The sequence below is a fragment of the Chiloscyllium plagiosum genome, chromosome 24 (assembly GCF_004010195.1).
Source record: "Chiloscyllium plagiosum isolate BGI_BamShark_2017 chromosome 24, ASM401019v2, whole genome shotgun sequence".
NCBI lineage: Eukaryota > Metazoa > Chordata > Chondrichthyes > Orectolobiformes > Hemiscylliidae > Chiloscyllium > Chiloscyllium plagiosum.
In genome coordinates, this window is record NC_057733.1 from 12,904,508 (window position 1) to 12,925,942 (window position 21,435).

The window sequence follows — 21,435 nt, forward strand, 5'->3', positions numbered from 1 at the left end:
ACCAGTCACCCCTTCTTGCAAGAACATTTCAATAAAATTGGCTGCCTCAGAATTTGACTCGGACTGAAATTTATTGTATTGTGAGTTTTGTTTCTCACATCATGAAATAAAAGGGATAGTAGCAGCGTGGATACAAAATTGGATGAGAGCTAGGAAACAGAAAGTAATGGTTAATGGATGCCTTTTCAGATTGTAGTGCAGTTCCCTTTGGATACCCTTGATTTTCTTGGTTTATATTAATGATTTAGATCATGGAGTGCAGAGGATGATGCTGTCACATTAAAAAGGTTGCTTTATCCTTTTTTTTTGAGACGTATAAAGGCCAAAGTGCCTAAGAGTCAAGGAAGAGTCTAATTTAATAATGGAAGGAGAGGGCCAGTTCTCTCAGTTCAGGTGTTTTTCTAGTTTGTTTTAACTGTAGCCATAATAAGATGTGAGAGTCCGGGGATGTTGCAAGCTTCAGTAAAGAATTCCTCTGACTTTCTTCTGAAATCTCTCTTTGGATGTTGTTCCCTCTTGCCTGTAAGAATCTGTGTTTGAATTTACCTTTTTGCCAAGGGTTGTGTTTAAGGGATGTTATTGTATTAGAGCAGTTCATTAGTAATAGTTACTGTATCAGGTTGGTTAAGTTTTCCAATAGTTAAGTTCTTCTAAATTCTGTTTTCTTTTGTTAGTGTTTCAACTGTAGTGTTAAAGTAAATTGTTTTGCTTAAAGCCAAGTAGTTTGACCATACATCAGACCTGGAATATCCACTTCACATCTGCCTTTAAAATAAAAGTTAGGGTCTAGATTAAGTGAATTGGTCATGCTGAAGTGCCCATAATATTCAGGGATGTGCAGGTTAGGTGCATTAGTCAGGGGTAAATATAGGGTAGAGGAATGGGTCTGGGTGGGTTACTCTTAGGAGGGTTCAGTGTGGACTTGTTGGGCTGAAGGACCTGTTTCCACACTGTAAGGATTCATGATTCTATCATTCTATGATTCTATTTTGAGGGGGCCTGGCCTGGTCCATAACAGAGACGATTTCAGAGTTTGCTGATGATACAAAGTATGGAAATATTGTAAACCGTGATGAAGACAATGTGGACCCCCAAAACGACAATTACAATTTGTGGAATGGGTGCTTAGATGTCATATAACATTTACTATATAACTATATTTTATATACTAGTTCCTTGAAAGTAGAATCACAGGTAGATAGGATAGTGAAGAAGGCATTTGGTATGCTTTCCTTTATTGGTCAGAGTGTTGAGTATAGGAGTTCGGATGTCATGTTGTGGCTGTACAGGACATTGGTTAGGCCGCTTTTGGAATATTGCATGCAGTTTTGGTCTCCTTCCTATCGGATGGATGTTGTGAAATTTGAAAGGGTACAGAAAAGATTTACAAAGATGTTGCCAGGTTTTGAGGATTTGAGCCATAGGGAGAGGCTGAACAGGCTGGGGATGTTTTTCCCTGGAGCATCAGAGACTTTAAGGTGACCTAATAGAGGTTTATAAGATCATGACGGTCATGGATCTGATAAACAGACAAGTTCTTTTCCCTGGGGTGGGGGAGTCTAGAACTAGAGGGTATAGGTTCAGGGTGAGAAGAGAAAGATATAAAAGGAAGCTAAGGGGCAACTTATTCACGCAGAGGGTGGTACGTGTATGGAGTGAACTGCCAGAGGATGTAGGATACAATTACAGCATTTAAAACATATCTGGGTGGAATATGAATAAGAAGGGTTTAGAGGGAAATGGACCAAGTGCTGGCAAATGGGACTAGATTGGATTAGAATATCTGGGCAGCATGGACGAGTTGGACTGAAGAGTTTGTTTCCATGCTATATATCTTTATATCTCTATGACTATGATTCCATGACTATGACTCTGTGTATGTATGTACACAGATCACTGTGACAAGCACTGTGACTGAGAGAGCAATTAATAAAGCATACAGTATCTCCATCTTTATTAATAGCAAAACTGTACAAGAACAGGGAGATAACATTGAATTTATGTTAGACCTCAGCAAAAAAATGTTGACAGAGCCAGTGGTTCAGCTCTGGTATGTAATGACTGTAAGTACAATGAGAACTGGGAAATTCAAGAGAGTATTTGAAATAACTGCACAGAAGCCAGTCACCCTTAATTTATATATGCACAGTACATTGGCTCTGACCAGCCAGCTCAGAGCTGGTCCCTAGAATGAAGAGACTCTTTGAATTTCCTGTTTTTTTTTATAAAACAATTTCAAAACATTTTACAAAACAGTTTACAAAAAACAGTTAACATTTACAGCTGAATACAAGAAACAGAAATTTTACAAGGTAGAGGAGCAGCAAAACCAGGCCCCAAACCCTACCGTTCAACCAGTTTACTGGGAAATGAGGAAAAACCCCAAATCCCAGTTTCAAGCATGACAAGGCAGCAACAATGACATTTGTACATAAAAAGACAAAATTTCCTGTTTATATCTGTCAACCAGAGTTCCCTGATTTGCCCAGTTTAACAACACCAATCAAGGATCTCATAGTCAATGAGATCCACCTGGCCCTTATTCCAATCAAGATTAGACTGGTGCTGGAAAAGCACAGCAGGTCAGGCAATATCGAAGAAGCAGGAAAATCGACATTTCGGGCAGGAGCCCTTCATCAGGAATGAAGCCCTTCATCATACTCTCGACTCTGATCTCCAGCATCTGCAGTACCCACTTCCACCTCATTCCAATCACTACAGTTTTAGATGATTAATGAAAAATAAGAAATGTGTAGGATTAGAGGGAAAAGGTAGAATGGCATTAGGTCATAATGCAGATTCAGAATAATTTTGCGGTAGTTTCTGTTTCTCAGTCAGTACACCCAAATGTAATTAATCACACACTGAGAACAGATACAAGTACCTACAATCAGTGACCAAACAACTCACTGACCACTACAATATCCTATTCATTGCTCCACTTATCAGCAGAGAGTCTACAGCGGAAGGAGGCTGCCTCTATTAAAAAGAAACAGGATCTTTTAAAGGGGAGATACATTGTTGCTACACAAAGTTATGGGAGTCCTTTGAGTTGTTGAATGACCAGTGATAGAGGAAACCTAAGATATGTGAGACTGTTAACGATTGGGAAGATGTAGATGATGTTACTGATATCACTGATGAACAACTTGATCATGCAAACTTCTTTGCAGAAAGAACTGCCCACGTTGTAGCTCCCTTCATCTTTATCTTCCTCTTCACCTTGTTCCCTTTCTTCATGAATATGATTCTCAACTTTTCAAGAACTGTCCACTTGGTGGTAAGGGTGTGCAACATGCAAAATTATACTACAAAACTTTATACCTGCTCTACTTGGTAGTGCTTGACTTCTCCAGAGTGGTTTCCAATATTGCTTAACAATGCTGCTGTTGTACCCTAGAATCATTCATTGTGGCATCACAGCAGATTTGCTGCACAAGTATGCATGTCCTCCAGACTGGGTGTATAAGCCATACCCTCTTGTTTTAAACCGGTTAGATTCACACATGTATTGGGACATAATTTTTAACCGTTTCACCACACCTCTATAGACAACACTTGTGACCCTTGATCAGCCTCTGATTTCCATTATGAGTCAAACATAGCAGGAAAAGCACACTGACAATGAATCAGTTATGACTTCTGGCAGGACGATGGGCGTGAATCTGCATGATGTGCTACTACCTGTGATTCCACACTAGCTGCATGATGAGAAAGTGTAATCTCTTGTAATTGAAGCAAGTTCTTCAGTTCACATGAAGAGCATACAAGGCAAGTTATGTGCAATCAGTGGCTCCCTGCGACCTGGGAAAGTCTGCATCCAAACAATCTTGTACACACTCCACATGTTTATTTCTGAGTATATGAAATGAACTGGCCTTTTCCTATACACAGATATTCCATGACCACTCATTACATTTTGATCAATTCACTTGACTAGCTCTAACCCAAGCAGCTTTAATGACTGTTTTTTATGTCATTTATGTCACTAAGATGTCTTTTATCATAAGAGATTTATTCTGGCCAATGAGTAAAAACAGACATTAAATGGGTGCTGTATTCATGTAATTAAGCCTATTTAAAAGTTTAGATTTATCGTATTTTAGTCCACATTTCTAACTGCCACAACTTAAATATACCTCAAGGAGCTAAACATTCTTGCATATTGAGCATTCAAATGGAGATTAGATACAACTTTCATGGTTTTGAGAATTTTAGCAACATTTGTTCAGATTGTATTTAATCACTAAACCTGTATTTTGAGATATGCGATGCTTTCATAGGAAAAGTAAAGTTCATTGCAGCAATGTATCAAAGGTTTCCCAGAGATCGGCACTATTTAATTTATTGATTACATTTATTACAAAGCTTATAATTTGTTTGGACACTAAAACATAGAGGGTATATTATTGAAGAGGTACTGAAGGGAATAAAATATTTTTTACAGCCTCAGACATATTTCACTTATCTTCAATTCTGTACTTTTGTAAACATGTTCACTTGAACTAGCAGGCTTGGAATGCTTTAAGCCATTTAGTTTAGAAAAAAAGGATAAATTCATCTGTTGGCTGATTCCCTGGTGCCAAGTCAAATCTACCAGTATTTTTTTTCCATTTTTATTCATTTAACGGTGCCAATAGCTCTAACATCAGGTATACAGCAATGGTCATTGACTTGATTAACTGGCATATCTAAGCCATTAGGGTCGGAGATGTAGCAAATATCATCATTATTAATTTAAGATCCACGGGAATAGTGAATATGAATGATTTTCTTGTTAGAATTCCCTTCAAAACTGAAAACACACTCTTCTATTTTGTTAAAGGTAGCAGCCATCCCTGAATTAAATTTTGATTCCATCTATTTTTGTCATAAAAGGACAACACTGCCTATCTCTTAATGGTTTTAGCTCCTTTCTAAAAGCAGCCGCTGTAGATGTATGTTTCAATTTGTAGTTTCCTGACATGCTATCAGTGCCCTCAATTGGAAGTGTAGGTTCAGATTCCAATTGTGTGCTGGCAATACACAGCTTTACATTTCTGCATTCATTCTTGAATCCAAGTGTCTAATTCTTAATTCAGCTGCCTGACTTCAAGTCTCTAATAGTAGAACACATTTCCGAATCAAACTGGGCCAAAATGAAACTTTTTTTTGGCTTCTTTTAATTATGATGAAGTGAGGAGGGATGAAATGACTTTCCCGTTTCTTACTTCCAGTCATTTGTTTGTAACAAGTGTGTTTAAAATCTGAATGATGGACTTTTGAATTGAATGGATGCACTATACTGTTTGTGCTGGTTGTAAATGATTAACCAGACAGATTATCTTGTTTTTAAACAAATTAAAAGTTCAAGTTTATTGTTCTGAAACAGAACTTGATAGAATCATTAAATAATTAATGTAAATCCCTAATGCAATGCATGCACTTGAAATGCATATTAAATGGACAGTAATTAAATTTTAGCCAAATACTAAATCATGAAGAGTAAGTCCTTTCATAGTTTGTGGCTGGTAATCTGGTTTGACTATCTCACAGGCCACTGAGATGATGTTTCAAAATGTAGCTGGCATTTTCTTCAAGAGGCATTGATGGAATAATTCAGAATTCGCTGTGTGCTTGAAAGAATGTAGCTGCAGGTCAAGACTCAGAAAAGTCAATGCTTAGCTATTAGTTTTGAGGAATGAAGAAGAGCAGCTTTTCTTTACTCCCACGGTTGCATTATTGGGAGAGTGCAGCTATCCCTGCTTTTTATGTACTTGCAAGTAAATATAAATGATGACTGACCTTCAATTTACCATGTAATAGTCCCAAACAAGGTAATTCCATGAAGCAGTTGAATTCTCCTGTCAACTGAGCTCAAACCTTTGTTCCTTCACAAGGTAGATTCACATTATCTTTCAATATAGGTACATCAGTGAATTTTATCTTGTCTGACGAGGAGAGGGTCAGTATCATTGTTCTCAGAGTAATCCTTGGTTGTTACAAGTACAAAAGATCCCAGGGTGATCCAGTTTTGTCCATTTGTAATCCATTTTGAACATCCAGAGATTTAACAAGCTTGAAGTTGCAAAATGATTTGCCATCTCAGAGTCCATAACATCCATTATAATCAGGTGAAAAAGTAATTAATTCACATGATGAATTTAAAGTTTAATACTTGATGTAACATGTCTTCGTAGAAATTTGTATCTCTCCTAATAATACGATTCCACTTCAGGCCATGTTCAATATTTTGGTGATTTGGTGTATCATATGATTTTGGGATTTTTTTCTTCACACCATTACATTTCAGAAAGGCCATAGTTTAAGAATAATATTACAGTCAATTTGTAGTCAGTCTTACATTAATTCACAGAGTGAAAGGTTGCAAACATTCAACTTAAAGCCACAATACAGTTTCAATCAGCTTAAGTACACCAATTAGTGCACCCCTATTTGCATGAAATTGATAAACAATTAACAGATTCCCTAATTTTTCTTTTTAAAAAGAGTTATAATGTACAAACAGAACTGTAAAGCAAATCACATCAATGTACCTCTCCTCTAGGACATCGAACCTTTTGTTTTGCAAAACAATCAGGCATTGATGATTTGTACCTGACTATTTGTAGTGATTTCCTTCCTCCTTATTTGTTTGGTTATTTAGAATTAAGGTCAATCTGTAATCTTCTTGCTTGCATAGTGCATTATTCCACAATGAACCACTACTTACATTATACTTAACAGATATGCAGCATATACCAAAATACTTGACAAAGAGTATCTAATGCCTCCACAACTGCCAATGTTTTAGTAGCCAAAGTACTTTTAACAGTTTTATATTTTCTTAGATGCCACATTCAACAGCTACTATTTCCCTTCTCACCCAGAAGAAATAACATAAAGTCAGAGGTACATAAATATCCAGTAGAAAAATTATTGGTGAAGCATCACTGAAAATGATGAGCTTTACGTTAATTAGGTTTACTAAGAATGGGACGTCAGTACTCATTTCTCCAGACTTATTTCTAAAAAAATGTTTTACGTTGTCTTTTTCAAAGATATCTTAACTTCAGAATATTTTATCAAAGTACTGGAATCCAGTGTATTAAAACTAGAAAAAAATCTAGTCTGAGTGGTCCATTAGTTCAAGTGAAGAATCAAGCTTCTCAATTGATTAATTTGTTCTTTTGTTAGAACATCAGATTTCTGCGATGACCTAGTTTAATTAACTGGTATAGAATTATCACTCTGAAAACAGAATTATTGCTTTAAAGTTATATTAGGCATTCTTTAAATATTTGAAGTCAATATATTTAACAGCTCCAGAAGTACAGCTCCCAATTTCAGATTTTATTCCAGTCTTACTAATAACACATTTGTCAAATCCCACAGTACCATATTTTATGAAATCAACAACTTTTATCATAAAGATGCATTTTTTTTTCCTTTTATGATACTAATGAAAATTGAAATATCTGCTTTTAGATGAACATCTAAAAAACTATTTTCAGCAAACAGACCACACCAAAAGTACTGAATAATGAAAACATTGTGTAGGCTGTAGATGCATTTGCTTAGTTTCCATAATTTACCTTCTGTATGACTTGGAAGTGCCAGTGTTGGACTCGGGTGGACAAAGTTAAAAACACACAACACTAGGTTAGAATCCAACAGGTTTATTTGGAAGCACTAACTTTCAAAGCACTGCTTCTTCACCACCTGATGGAGAAGCAACACGTCAAAAGCTAGTACTTACAAATAAAATGGACTATAACCTGGTGTTGTGTGATTTTTAACTTTTACCTTCCGTACTACTGCATGGTTTCAGATACATTTCTTTCTGGAGTATCAACTTGGAGAAATACAGCTTCAATGCTGATTGATTTACAATCCCACCAGTGTTATCATATAAACTAGAAAGGTTCTCAAGATTATCTTTTAAGCTGCAGGAGATTCTATTTTAACATCTATATCATGTCACTTTTAAAAACCCTAGCAACTAATCTGGCTTTAGCCTTTTTTACATGATCTGCAAGCACATTTTCAGTCACAAAATACATAAATATTTAAGGTATGCAGTGCAATGAATCTTAACAATTTGTTTGTCATGTTTCCTAAATAATACTCTACCATCAAGGTATTCAAGAGGGACTTAGACTATTATCCATGGAGAGAAAGAAGGATATTGGCCCTAGATGCATTGCTCTCTCAGAGAGCAAAACAGACATATTTGACAAGATCTGAGACTTTCGAACTGTGACCTGATGAAAGGTTACAACACTAAAATGTTACCATTGTTTCTTTACTGTTTCTAACAAGCACTGAGTGCTTGTTAAATTTTCAGTTTCTGTTTAACAGTTTAACCCATTCCACCATATTGTTGAAATGCAAACATTGTGTAGAACAACTTGTTGAACAGATCTGTGATTAATGTATTTGACACAGGTCTAAAGCTACAGCCCCTCCCTCAACATTTTTTTTCAAATCCAGAAGTGTTATCACACAGTACCAAATCACTAGTGATAAAAGGTTTTCTTTTTAAAAGCCCCAATTTATGGCTATCACCTGCATATAATAAACATAATTGTTATAAAATAGCAGGTGTGTAATAGCATCTCTGAACAGGATAGAAAATATTTAGAAATAATTTCTGAGAGTTCTTTTGGCATAGAGGCAGTGCCCCTACCTCCGAGTCAGGAGATCTGGGTTCCGGTCTTTCATGCTCCAGAAGTGTGTAATAACATCTCTAAATAGAAAATGTGGAAATGACATCCAAGAGCATTCTTGGGGCAGAGTGATAAGAGTTCCTACCTCATAAGCTAGGAAGCCTGGGTTCAATTCTCACCTACTCCATAGGTGTAAAGTAGTATCTTTGAACCAATTGCTTGCAAAATATACAATAATAACAACCAACTCCCAAATTCTATCATTGGGAAATTTTACCTGACATTAGTCTTACTCCCTCAATGCTGTCAAAACTCAAACTTATGTATTTACAATCTCCAGTCAACAAGTTATTATTTGTCTGAGAAGGTGAAAGAAGTAAGCTCATTAAGCATTTTCAAAAGTGAATTTTATATATACTTGAAAAAGAAGATTCTGCTGGGTTTTAGGAATGAAGCAAAGGAGTGGCACTACTCGGAACACAAACGCAATGTGCTGAACTGTCATATCTACATTATATGATGTTTTCAAAAATTCTCAAGGTCAGGTTCGTAGGAGAGTAGTCTGACACAGAACAAACGACCAAGAGGCGAGTCTGCTAGAATATGAGCATTTTATTCCCCGCAGCGTCGCCACAACCAGGTCTCATACTTACAACGGGTCTGGCTTATACTCACTCTACATGTTACCGGAACTGGGAGCCGTCAGTTCTCGTAGAGCGGTTGCCAACAACCCATGCTCGGCGGTTAAACGCAACCCCGGAGCAGACTCACCGAACTGGAGACTTTTCCAGCTGATATACTCTTTTCCAGATATAAACATTCATGTGAACAGCAGAGCAAGGCTAAAAAACACATTCCATTCTGGTTACATACAGATAAGAAGATTCACACGGGGAGGTGTGTAATAAGATTCACAAGGGACTAAGCAAAACCTCCATTCCGGTTAGATTCACACATGTATTGGGACATAATTTTTAACCGTTTCACCACATTCCACTGCTTGGCCCAATACATGTGTTACATTATGATTCACACATGTATTGGGACATAATTTTACACCACATATGATTCCAAGGTTAACACTAAATTAAGAAAATGTGTTTGCTGCACAAATAGCAATATCTTTGCTTGTAGACAATATGATTTCGATAGATATTATACCTAGATTGATGTTTGCAGTGTACTTGAGGATTGATCACTTGTGGATATTGGCCCTAGATGCATTGCCCCTTCAGAGAGCAAAACAGACATAATGGGCAAGATCTAAGACTTTTGACCTGATGAAAGGTTACAACAATAAAATGTTAACTCTTTATTTACTGAGGCTGCCAGAACCGCTGCGTGCTTGTCACATTTTCAGTTTCTGTTTAACAGTTTAACCCATTCCACCATATTGTTGAAATGCAAACATTGTCTAGAACAACACTGTTGAACAAATCTGTGATTTACGTATTTTACACAGGTCTAAAGCTACAGACTCCCTCCCCACACCTTTTTTTTCAAATCCAGACCACACCACCAAATCACCCTTGGTAAAACGGGATATCACTTGTGGAGGGAAAGACTATCAGTGGCATCAAATGCCTACAAAGCCAGGTTCCAGCTGATTGAATCATGGCACCCTATAATTTTATAACAAAACCAATCATTTGGCCCACTTACAACTGCACCTCCAAGCACTTTTCCTAAAGCTGACTATGGGCATGGATTTAAGGGGGGAGGGGAAAGATTTAAAAAGGACCTGAGGGGTAATTTTTTTCATGTAAACGGTGGTGCGTGTATAGAATGAGCTGCCAGAGGAAGTGGTGGAGGCAGGCAGAATTGCAACATTTAAAAAGCATCTGGATAGATAGATATATGAATAGGAAAGGTTCGGGGGATAAGGGCCAAATGCTGACAAATGGGGCAAGGAGAGAATGAGGTGAGTGGTCAGAATGGATAGGTTGGACTGAAGGATCTATATGATTCTCTGACTCTATGACTTCTAAGTGCTTACTTTTGAGTCTTCAAGCTCTCAGCATACAATTATAGCAACCTTGGCTGCAGGACTGAAATTGTTTAGTGAGAATTTAATCTGGTTATTTTAATAGTCTGGTTCAGCTATCGACTGGAAAAGCTTCTGAGTTATTGAGAAGATGATTTATATATCTTAAGAGGTATTTATTGTATCTGAGAATAAAATACGAGAAGCTCAAATGACTACACAATTGGTTTACATATCAACTTGACTTCTAATATACTTCTGATCATATCTTTGATTCATCAGAACTAAAGAAATTAGGACAAGACAAATTTCAACAAGTTGATGCTTTCTTTATTAGTAACTTGTAAATAATAAGTCTAACATAATATAGAAAAATAAGTTACAAAGAAATGCACATTCTGTGAATTTCTTAGGTGAACTCTTCAAACTTGTAATTACTCTTCAGCTTGGACTACTACTTTCTGTAAAATAAACATGTTTTTGCAATTAACAAATGATCCAATTCTTGCATGGACTGATTTCTTGAACAGTATTCTAAATATAGTTGGACATGAATTTTCAGAACAAATCACTGAGAAATGATATTAAACTAGCAGGATACTAGTAATGATCAATCTGTTACCACAATGAAACTCCCCAAAATAGGTAGTTTCACTTAGTTTCAGAGTGAAATAACATAGAGTTGAAAGTATTACCCCTTTCACTGCTGTCAGCACTTCTGATAGGTCTCACTTTTTCCTCAGCCAAGAACAACCCCATTCCATTCTCCACAATGATTAATATGGATTTTGACTAATTTTATTGCATTTCCTACACTTCTCAGAACCACAACAGGGTTATTTTGGTCCTCAACCTTTCCCGCCCCAAGCTTCCTCCTTCAAAAGATCATCCTCTCCTATTTCCTCCACTTCCAGTATGATGCCACCTATTTAGCCTTCCAAAGCGACATTCTGGTTCACTCCTCAAACAGCCACATTTTCAACACCGTTACATCTCTTTGCAGTACCTTCTCATGCCAACACAGCTATTTTTGCCCCCATATTCTCATTGTGCTAGTCTCCAAAACAATCCTATGTGAAATGAAAATTTAATTTTACTTCTTTCAATTCAATACACTATATTTATTTAGCAGGATGCGTCCTCTTCTACGTTTGGGCGACATAATTCAGATTTGGACACCATGCTGTGGAGTATCTCCATTCCACCAAAAGTGTAACCCTTACCTTCTGGTTGCCTGCAGTTTAATTCTCTACCCCACTTTATCTCTCACCTTTCTAGGCCTCAGCTTCTTATGCTATTGCAAAATAAGCTTAAAGATTATCATCTCATCATTCAATGATGCATTTTATAGCCTTCTAGGCTCAACATTGTTTCCAGTACTTTCAGATCATAAATGTTGCCTTTATAGTTTTGCTTTTGGATGGCCCCTTTTATAATGATTCTGTTTTAACCAGGTACACATCTTTTGTTTCACTACTTGTCCCTTTTTACCTTGTGATATCAGTCCATTTGTCACATAATTTCTTCTAATTTTCATCTTATCACAAACCTTCCCTGTTATTGTTTTACTCTTCCCTTATTTCCTTCCCATGCCTAAAAATTGATACACCTCTAAGCAGTTGTGTTAAAGAGTTAATGGCTGGAGGTCTTGGCTTTGCTTCTCCCTCTCCAATGCTGACGGGCCCACAGAGTATTTTCAACAGTTTTAGTTTCTCTTCAGAGTTCCAGCACCTATGGTCTTTTGCTGTACCACTTGTCAATGCATTGGAGCAGAAAGTGACTGTTACTGAGTAAAGTCTTTATACACCCCTACTGACAGGAGCAAGAATTTGGTGCAATTATTTTCAGAGGTAAAACTAGTAAAAACTGCTGAATGAGACATACTGTTGCAACTCCTCTTGTGTACTTCAAAATGGAAGTCTTGTACGACCAGTACATTCATTTCCAGTATAACATGCTTTTAAAACAAAGAACTACGGGTGCTGGAGATCTGAAGTACAAGCAATTTCTGGTGAAACTCAGCAGGGCTGGTAGCACCTGAATCGGTTCTGATGAAGCGTCAGGGGATTTGAAATGTTAACACTGCTTTCGCCCCACAAATGCTCACAGCCCTACTGTGTAATGCCAGGATTTTCTGTTTTCATATAACATTTTTAAAAACTGTTCTTTCTTTTTGGGATTGGTATGCCCTGTTGTCATTGTTGTTGCCACATCCCACTCCCAGTCCCATTGTCTTCTCCACTCACTGCCTTCCATTCACAACTCCGTTCTCTGCTTCCCTCATCCAGCTTGCTACTCAGCTTAACATATCGCTTAGAGACTTGGGGCAGTGAGTAAGGCATACAGATGAGGCAATGAAAGGTTAGGGATTGGGAGTAGGGTGGCACAGGGGGCAACAGGAGGGGCAGTGAGTGAGAGGTAAGCAGAATGTTTTTGAGTGAGGAGTTGGGGGAGTGAGCAGGCATCCAAGGTAGGTCAAAAGACTCAAGTTGAGGGCATATATGGATTTTGGCAACACTAAGAGGTGAGGTATTACCAAACTCATGAGGGAGAAAGTGAGGCGAGTAATTGAAGCACCATTTTAAAAGAAAGTGACCTCCCAAGTATACAACTGCTTATGTAGTGAATATGTTGTGGCAGCAAATACAGCCTTCGCTATTATGTGTGTGTTGAAATCTAGTGCATTGATAAACCTGGCTAGCAAAATAAGCAGGGTCCTATTCGCCTCATCTCAAATATTACATTTAAGGAGTAAGGATTGTACTGTCCCCAATTCCCAAGCATTTAGTTTTTCTTCAAATTTTATACATTGCTCCCTTGACTGTTTCAAGGCATGCCAACAGTTCTCTTCTGTGATAGAAACTGTCAGACAGAAGTCGTGCACCTAGATACAATTCTGTCAGGCTGGAGACCTCTTGCAGCTGCTAGTGGATTAATATCTACAGTTAGGATATACTAATGTAATAATATAGAATTAAACGCTTCAGATGAATGTGACATTTAAAACAAAAAGAAAATTACCTGGACATCACGGCTTTTAGCCCTGAGTTTGTTGACCTGGGATTCTGCAATATCAGCACGCTCCTCCGCCTCCTCAAGCTCATGTTGCACCTTTCTGAACTTGGACAAATGAATGTTAGCCTGTTCCTCCTGAAATGATGTCAAAAAGAGTTATGATTTGGCATAAGAATGTAGTGGTACATTGAAAATGAAATATGGCACTGAAACACACTCAGTCGACATAAATGAACACCAAGTAACTTCAAATAATACAGCATTCAGAATTACTTACAGACTCCTCAGATTGCCTCTTGTAAGCTTTAACTTTCATTTGTAATTTGTCAACCAAATCCTGCAGTCTCAAAAGATTCTTTCTATCTTCCTCAGACTATTTAAAAATTAAAACAAGAATATGTAAATTTGTCCTTATCCAGTATCTTGTAAGCAAATGTGTTGAATGGTGAATTATCAATGTCAGTAATTTTATTGTATTTAAAATGTCATTTCCAATATACATTCTGTACCTGATAGGTGAGTTCCTTGACCCTCCTTTCATACTTGCGAGCTCCTTTGACAGCTTCTGCGCAACGCTTCTGCTCAGCTTCAAATTCGTTCTCCAGTTCACGTACCTAAAGTAAAAGAATATAAACAGTTAGGCTCTCAAACAAAGGAAATGCTCCAGATTTCCATGCCACCATTTAGACTAGTATTTTAGCATTTAGCATTGCTACATACCCTGGCTTCCAGTTTCTGGATCTGTTTTTTTCCCCCTTTCATGGCCAACTGTTCAGCCTCATCCAAACGGTGCTGCAGGTCCTTCACTGTTTGATCAAGGTTTTTCTTCATTCTCTCGAGATGGGCGCTGGTATCCTGCTCCTTCTTTAACTCTTCTGCCATCATAGCAGCCTTATGGTAATTAAGAATGATATATTTATTTCTATACATCAGCAAGAAGTACCTAAGTTTGACTGGCTAGTTTGAATGCAAAACTTACATCAGTAATCGCTTTTTTGGCCTTCTCATCTGCATTTCTTGCCTCTTGAATAGCATCCTCTACCTCAGACTGAAGGTGGGAGATATCTGTTTCAAGCTTCTTTTTGGTGTTGATGAGGCTGGTATTCTATTAAAAGTTAATCAATTGTATGAGAGAAGTCGTGAACGTTTATTCAGCCTAAAATCTTTGAACAATATTCTTCAATTGTCCAGCAACAAATTACCTGAGTATGTAAAAGCTGTACACGCTCACTAGCATCAATAAGTTCTTGTTCAGCCAGCTTTCGAGCTCTTTCTGTCTGTTCCAATGCTGCTCTCAATTCTTCTATTTCAGCTTGCTGAAGGTTGTTTCTGCGTTCAGACATAGCCAGTTGCTCCTTCAGGTCCTCATTGCTCCTCAAAGTTTCATCAATTTGTAACTGTGCTTCCTGAGTAGCATTGAGAAAGTTTCTCATTAACTTGCAAATGTTAATTTTGTAACAGCTAATGCAGTAAGTAATGCAGAGGTCAGTTAATTCAATTTTAATATTTGCTATAAATGTTTGAAGGAATACAGTGAAGCAACTATTAACCGTACCTTAAGTTGCGTCTGTACAATCCTGAGGTGCTTCGTAGCTTCTGTAGCCTGCCGATTTGCATGGCTCAATTGAATCTCCATTTCATTCAGATCACCTTCCATTTTCTTTTTGAGTCTTAGAGCATCATTTCGGCTTCTGATTTCTGCCTCCAAAGAAGTTTGCAGAGTGTCTACAACTCTCTGATTGTTCCTCTTAATTTGATCAATTTCTTCATCTTTCTCAGCGATCTTTCTGTCAATTTCTGATTTTATTTGATTTAATTCCAGCTGGATACGCATAAATTTGCTTTCTTCATGCTCAAGTGATGCCTAAGTAAGACAAAAAAATGTATTTGTTTTAAGCAAAAGTATTGGATGCTGTGTGTTTAGCCTACTTTAAAATTTATTTGAAATGGTGTAATCTCTTCAATGAAAATCTTGACTATTTATTCACGTACCTCTGCTTCTTCCAGAGCTGTCTGAATTTCACTCTTTTCTGTCTCAACCTGTTTCTTAGCCTTTTCTATCTCATGCAGTGCCTTGCTACTCTCTCCAAGCTGTTCAGTCAAATCTGAGATCTCCTCTGTTTAAAGAAACATAATACTTTCTCTTTAGCAACAAAAATTGCATTTATAATATCTTTAATGTAGTGAACTGTTCTATACGTCTTCAGAGTGATATTAGAAAATAAAATTTGACACTGGGCCAAATAAAATATTAGAACAGGCAATCAAAAGTTTGACCAAAGAAGAATGCTTTAAATAGCATCTTAAAGAAGGAGAAGAGATGATGAGGCAGCAAGATTTAGAGAATTACAGAGCTTAAAGGATGGCAATGGCCACCAACAACAGCGGAATTAAAATTGGGATTACACAAGTGAGTAAAACAGGCTAAGAGAATGCTATAAATTTGAGAAATAACACACGTTGAAGATTCTTGTTCTCTCGCTTAAGTGTTTCAAGCTGGTCCAAAGATTCCTCATAAGCATTCTTCATTTTGAAGAGTTCGGTGCTTAAAGATCGAGATTCCTTCTGAGATGCCTCCAATTCAGACTGGCATTCTTCGTACTTTTGTTTCCAGTCCGCCAGAATCTGTCAGGACACAACAGCTTGAAAAGTTATTCTTTATCCTCAGGCAGAAAGGCTCATAACTTTTCCACTTTTATAGAACCAAGTTTTAAGGAATTAAGGGCTACGGGGAGAATGCGGGTAAGTGGAGTTGAAATGCCCATCAGCCATGATTGAATGGCGGAGTGGACTCGATGAGCCGAATGGCCTTACTTCCGCTCCTCTGTCTTATGGTCTTATGGTCTTAAAACAAATTGTTTTTACAGGATGTAGGTGACGCTGGCTAGACCACTATTTATTCCCCATTCTAATTGTCTTTAAGAAGAAAGAGGGGAGTTGCTTTCTTAAACCGTTGTAGTCCATGGGGAGTAGGTAAACTCAAAGTGCTTTTAGGAAGAGAGTGCCAAGATTTTGATTCAATGATTATTTGTCACTATTATGCAGTTCCAAGAAAGGATGATCTGTAGCTTGAAGAGGAGGTTACAGCATGATGTTCGTATGAATCTGCTGCTCTTGTCCTTTAACATGATAAGTATCACAGGTTTGGAAAGTGCTGTTGAAAGCAGTTTTCCAATTTGCCAGGTTCACACCAGCAATTTGGCTAAGAGTGCAGCTAGTTCTGGAGCACAAACTTTTTGTACTTTTGCCAGAACATTGTCAGGGCTTATAATCTTTGCAGGGGCTAGTACTTTCAGCTATCTTTTTGATATTATGTGAAGTGAATAAAATTGGTTGGAGACTGGCATTACCCAATAATATTGCCAGAAGGCCACCCTCTCACCTTGTCAAAGTTCCTCTGCTTCTTATCAAGAGCAGCTGCAGCAGCATTAGCTCTCTCCACATCAATCATTAGATCTTCCACTTCATTTTGAAGTCGCAGTTTGGTCTTTTCCAGTGATGCACACTTGGAATTTACTGCCTCGATTTGATCCTCAGCCTCTTGGAGTCGCTGGGCAAGTTTTTTCCTAGGAAATAATTATAGTAGTATGCAAAATTGAAATATGGTAATTTCAGAATGTACACAATGATAAAAACCAGAGCAATCAGGCTCTTTTTCACAGGGGTAAAATTGAAGAACAGCTAATGTTCTGGGGATCTGAGTCCAAATCCCACCATGGCAGGAGGTGAATTCTGAATTCAATTTTAATAATCTGTAAATAATCGTCCTAATGATTTCCCTGGATCCATTTCGATTGTAGAAAAAAATCTTGATTCACTAATGGCCTTTAGGGAGGAAAACTACCATCTTTGCCTAGTCTGGACTACACATGACTCCAGACCCACAGTAATATTTTTTGATTCTTAACTGGACTCTAGCCAAATAAAGATAGACAATAAATGCTAGCCATGAATGAATAAAACTAAATCTTGTATACAACCAAATTTAACAGGCTGTTCAGCACTCTGTCTCCATTTTATTAGAGGATCAGATGGAACTGGAGAAAGTGCAGAAAGGGTTTATAAGTATAATCTAATAACTGAGAATTACAACTATCAGGAATTATTGAATGATTTGGTGCCTTTTTCTTTAACAAAGGGAAGGTTTATTGTTTACTTAAGAGATGGAAATGTGTTGCTGGAGAAGCGCAGCAGGTCAGGCAGCATCTAGGGAACAGGAGAAAATTGCAAGGCATCTATACAGAAATTGTCCTTTGGGCAAATGCAGCATGGGTTCATGAAGGGCAGGTCATTCTTAACTAATCTTTTGGAATTCAATGAAGACATCACGAGCAAGGGACCCAATAGATGTGGTGTACCTCGATTTCCAAAAGGTCTTTGATAAGGTGCCACACAGGACACTGCTGCATAAGATAAAGAGGCATTACGGGTGAAGTATTAGTGTGGATAGAGGGTTAGTCAACTAATATGAAGCAAAGAGTGGGGATAAATGAGTGCTATTCTGGTTGGCAATCAGTAACTAGTTGTGTGTGTCATGGATCAGTGTTGGGACCTCAATTATTCACAATTTATATAGATGATTTGGAGTTGGAGATATTTTGTAGTGTAGGAGAAAGTGAGGACTGCAGATGCTGGAGATCAGAGCTTAAAAATGTGTTGCTGGAAAAGCGGAGCAGGCCAGGCAGCATCAAAGGAACAGGAGAATCGACGTTTCGGGCATAAGCCCTGAAGAAGGGCTTATGTCCGAAACGTCGAATCTTTTGTAGTGTGTCAAAGTTTGCAGATGACACTAAGAAGAGTGGCAGAGCAATGTGTGCAAAGGACTTTGAAACTTTGCAGAGGAACATGGATATTTTAATTGAGTGGGCAAAGGTCTGGCAGATGGAATACAATGTTAATAAATGTGAAGTCATCCATTTTCGTAGGAATAACAGTAAAAAGGACTATTACTTGAATGGTAAAAAGTTGCAGCATACTGCTATGCAGAGGACATGGGTGTCCTTGTGCAAGAATCACAGAGGGTTGGTCTGCTGGTACAACAAGTAATTAGAAGGCAAATGGAATTTTGTCCTTCTTTGCTAAAGGGATTGAGTTTAAAAGCAGGGAGGTTATGTTGCAGCTGTATAGGGTGCTGGTGAAGCCACATCTGGAGTACTACATGCAGTTTTGGTCTACTTACTTGAGAAAGTATGTACTGGCACTAGAGGGGGTGCAGAGGAGGTTCACTAGGTTGATTCCAGAATTGAGGGGATTGACTTATGAGAAGTGACCGAGTAGATTGGGATTATATTCATTGGAATTTTGAAGAATGTGGGGGGACCTTATAGAAAAGCATATAAAATTATGAAGGGAATAGATAAAATAGACATTGAGAGGATGTTTCCACTGGCAGGTGAAATTAGGACAAGAGGGCAGAGCCTCAAAATTAGAGGGAGCAGATTTTGTAAATCTGTCGAATTCTCTGCCCACTGAAGTAGGTTTATGCTACTTTAGTAAATGTTTTTAAAGCTAAGACAGAATTTTTTAAACAATAAAGGAATTAAGTGTTATGGTGAGAGCGTGGGTAAGTGGAGCTGAGTCCACGAAAGATCAACCATGATCTTATTGAATGGTGGCGCAGACTCGAAGGGCTAGATGGCCCTCTCCTGCTCCTAGTTCTTATGTTCTTATATTTTATTTTCTAAGATGCTAAGAGTGAAACTCACTAACACAGACACTATAAATAAATGCATGTATGTAGAGATAAGCTAACTGCACAATGGAGGAATTCTGGGAAACGGCACTGCAGTCAACACAACTGGGAAGCAGATCACAACAGGACACCCTCATTGATGAATGCAAAGAAGAGTATTGAATCGGAGGATGTCACTAAGAAGAATTCTTGGAGATGGCATTGCAGTCATTAAGACTGGTTTAAATATTGCAGAGGAACTGGTGTCAAGGAGTGGTTAAACTACAAACACTACATCTGGGTGCAGTCCAGTCTCCCTAACAACTACGAATCGTGGACCCCCAAAGGTCAGCAAGAGAACTGAGACAAGAGGCACCCAGAAAGAAGGATAGGCTGGAGCAGAACAGATGGTATCCAGCGTGGAGGCACAGCAACTGACCCAAGCTCCAGATGGAGTCAATGGAGGTGGAGGAAACCAAAGAGGTGGGGGAGTGGATACCAGTGAAATAAGTAAAGGAAAACCTGCCAGGCCCCCAAAGCCTCACAGCAAAGTGGAAAGAGGCACTTACATGAAGATGACACCAGCAGGATGACCACCATCAGAAAAAGAGGCGGAGCCCCACAGGGGAAATAGAGAGGAGTACCCTCCAATCCACAACGACGGACCCTCCAAGGGGACTGGTATAACCTAGCCCCAACCTGGTGAGAATCAGGGGGTACCCACTGCACCGCCGCTCCAGGCAACTGGTAGCTGTGATCCTCTGACAGTCCCTCTGTCAGACTCAGGACTGGACTCTGCTGACCTTGTTCTCACCCTGACAACACCAGACCAGGGAAGTGACCCCAGGGAGGAACTAGACAGCTACCTCAACTCTGTGAGGGTCCAACAGTTCATCCACACCACGGAGATGCAGTCAGTCCCCCCAGCCACAGACCATTGGTGAATGGACATTGGTAACCTTATAAACTTTAAATGGGTATTAAAATTGCCAGCATTAACATGCATTGTGTTAAATCTTCTGCACAATCTGTCTCCATGTTGGCTTTCCTAAAGCTTGGGGCAGATATCTTCACATCCTCTTTGACCACAGGCAAGGTTCAAGAGGACTGGAGATTAGCCAATGTTGTTCCCTTCTTTAAGAAAGGAAGCAGGGATAATGCAGGAAATTATAGACCAGTGAGCCTGATGTCTGTGGTGGGGAAGCTCTTGGACAAGATTCTGTGGGACAAAATATATGCACATTTGGAAGAAAGTGGACTAGTTAGTGGCAGGAAGCATGATTTTGTACAGAAAAGCTCATATCTCACCAACCTGATTCAATGTTTTGAAGAGGTGACAAAGGTAATTGATGAGGGAAGGATTGTGAATGTAGTTTATATGGAGTTTAGTAAGGCATTTGATAAAGTCTTACATGGCAGATTGGTACAAAAATTAAAATCACATGGGATTCAGGGTGGGCTGGCTAGGTGAATACAAAACTGGCTTGGTTATAGAAGACAGAGTAGTGGTGGAACAGTGTTTTCAGAATAAAGACTGAGAACCAGTAGTGTTCCACTGGGATAAGTCTTAGGTCCTCTGTTGTTTGTAGTATAGATAAATGATCTGGAGGAAAGTGTGGGTGGTCTGATTAGTAAGTTTGCAGATGATGCAAGATTGGTGGAGTTACTGATAGTGCCAACGATTGTGAAAGGATAGAATAGGATATAGATTGATGACTTGGGCGCAAAAATGGCAGGGGGAGGTTAATCCAGACAAATGAGAGGTGATGTGTTTTGAAGGATCAAATTTAGGTGTGAATTATACTGTAAATGACAGACCCCTTAGAAACATGAACTTACAAATGGATGAGGGTGTGCAGTCCACGGTTCCCTAGAAGTGGCAACATAGGTGGCCAAGGAAATCAAGAAGGTATATCGCATGCTTGCCTTCTTCAGCCAGGACATGGAGTACAAGAATTGACATCTATATAAAACTCTTGTTAGGCTGCATTTGGAGTATTTTGTGTAGTTTTGGTCACCTCATTACCAGAAGAACATTGAAGCTTTGGAGAGAGTGCAGAGAAGGATCACCAGGATGTTGCTTGATCTCAAGGGCATTGGCTATGAGGAAAGATTAA

At 38.5% G+C, this 21,435-nt stretch overlaps 1 protein-coding gene across 1 annotated transcript in view; it reads right to left on the minus strand.

Annotated features, from left to right (window-relative positions):
* Positions 1-10,940: 10,940 nt before the first annotated feature.
* The window catches only part of LOC122562022 (myosin-1B), a 33,074-nt gene continuing 22,579 nt past the window's right edge, over positions 10,941-21,435 (minus strand). Inside the window, exons 31-41 of the mRNA XM_043714425.1 lie at positions 17,030-17,213; positions 16,107-16,272; positions 15,640-15,764; positions 15,203-15,511; positions 14,850-15,053; positions 14,627-14,752; positions 14,368-14,538; positions 14,157-14,261; positions 13,925-14,020; positions 13,654-13,782; positions 10,941-11,093 (exon numbers count right to left, since the gene is read on the minus strand). Coding sequence (XP_043570360.1) covers positions 11,067-11,093; positions 13,654-13,782; positions 13,925-14,020; positions 14,157-14,261; positions 14,368-14,538; positions 14,627-14,752; positions 14,850-15,053; positions 15,203-15,511; positions 15,640-15,764; positions 16,107-16,272; positions 17,030-17,213 — 1,642 coding nt within the window. The 3' untranslated portion in view covers positions 10,941-11,066. The remainder of the gene's footprint in view (positions 11,094-13,653; positions 13,783-13,924; positions 14,021-14,156; positions 14,262-14,367; positions 14,539-14,626; positions 14,753-14,849; positions 15,054-15,202; positions 15,512-15,639; positions 15,765-16,106; positions 16,273-17,029; positions 17,214-21,435) is intronic.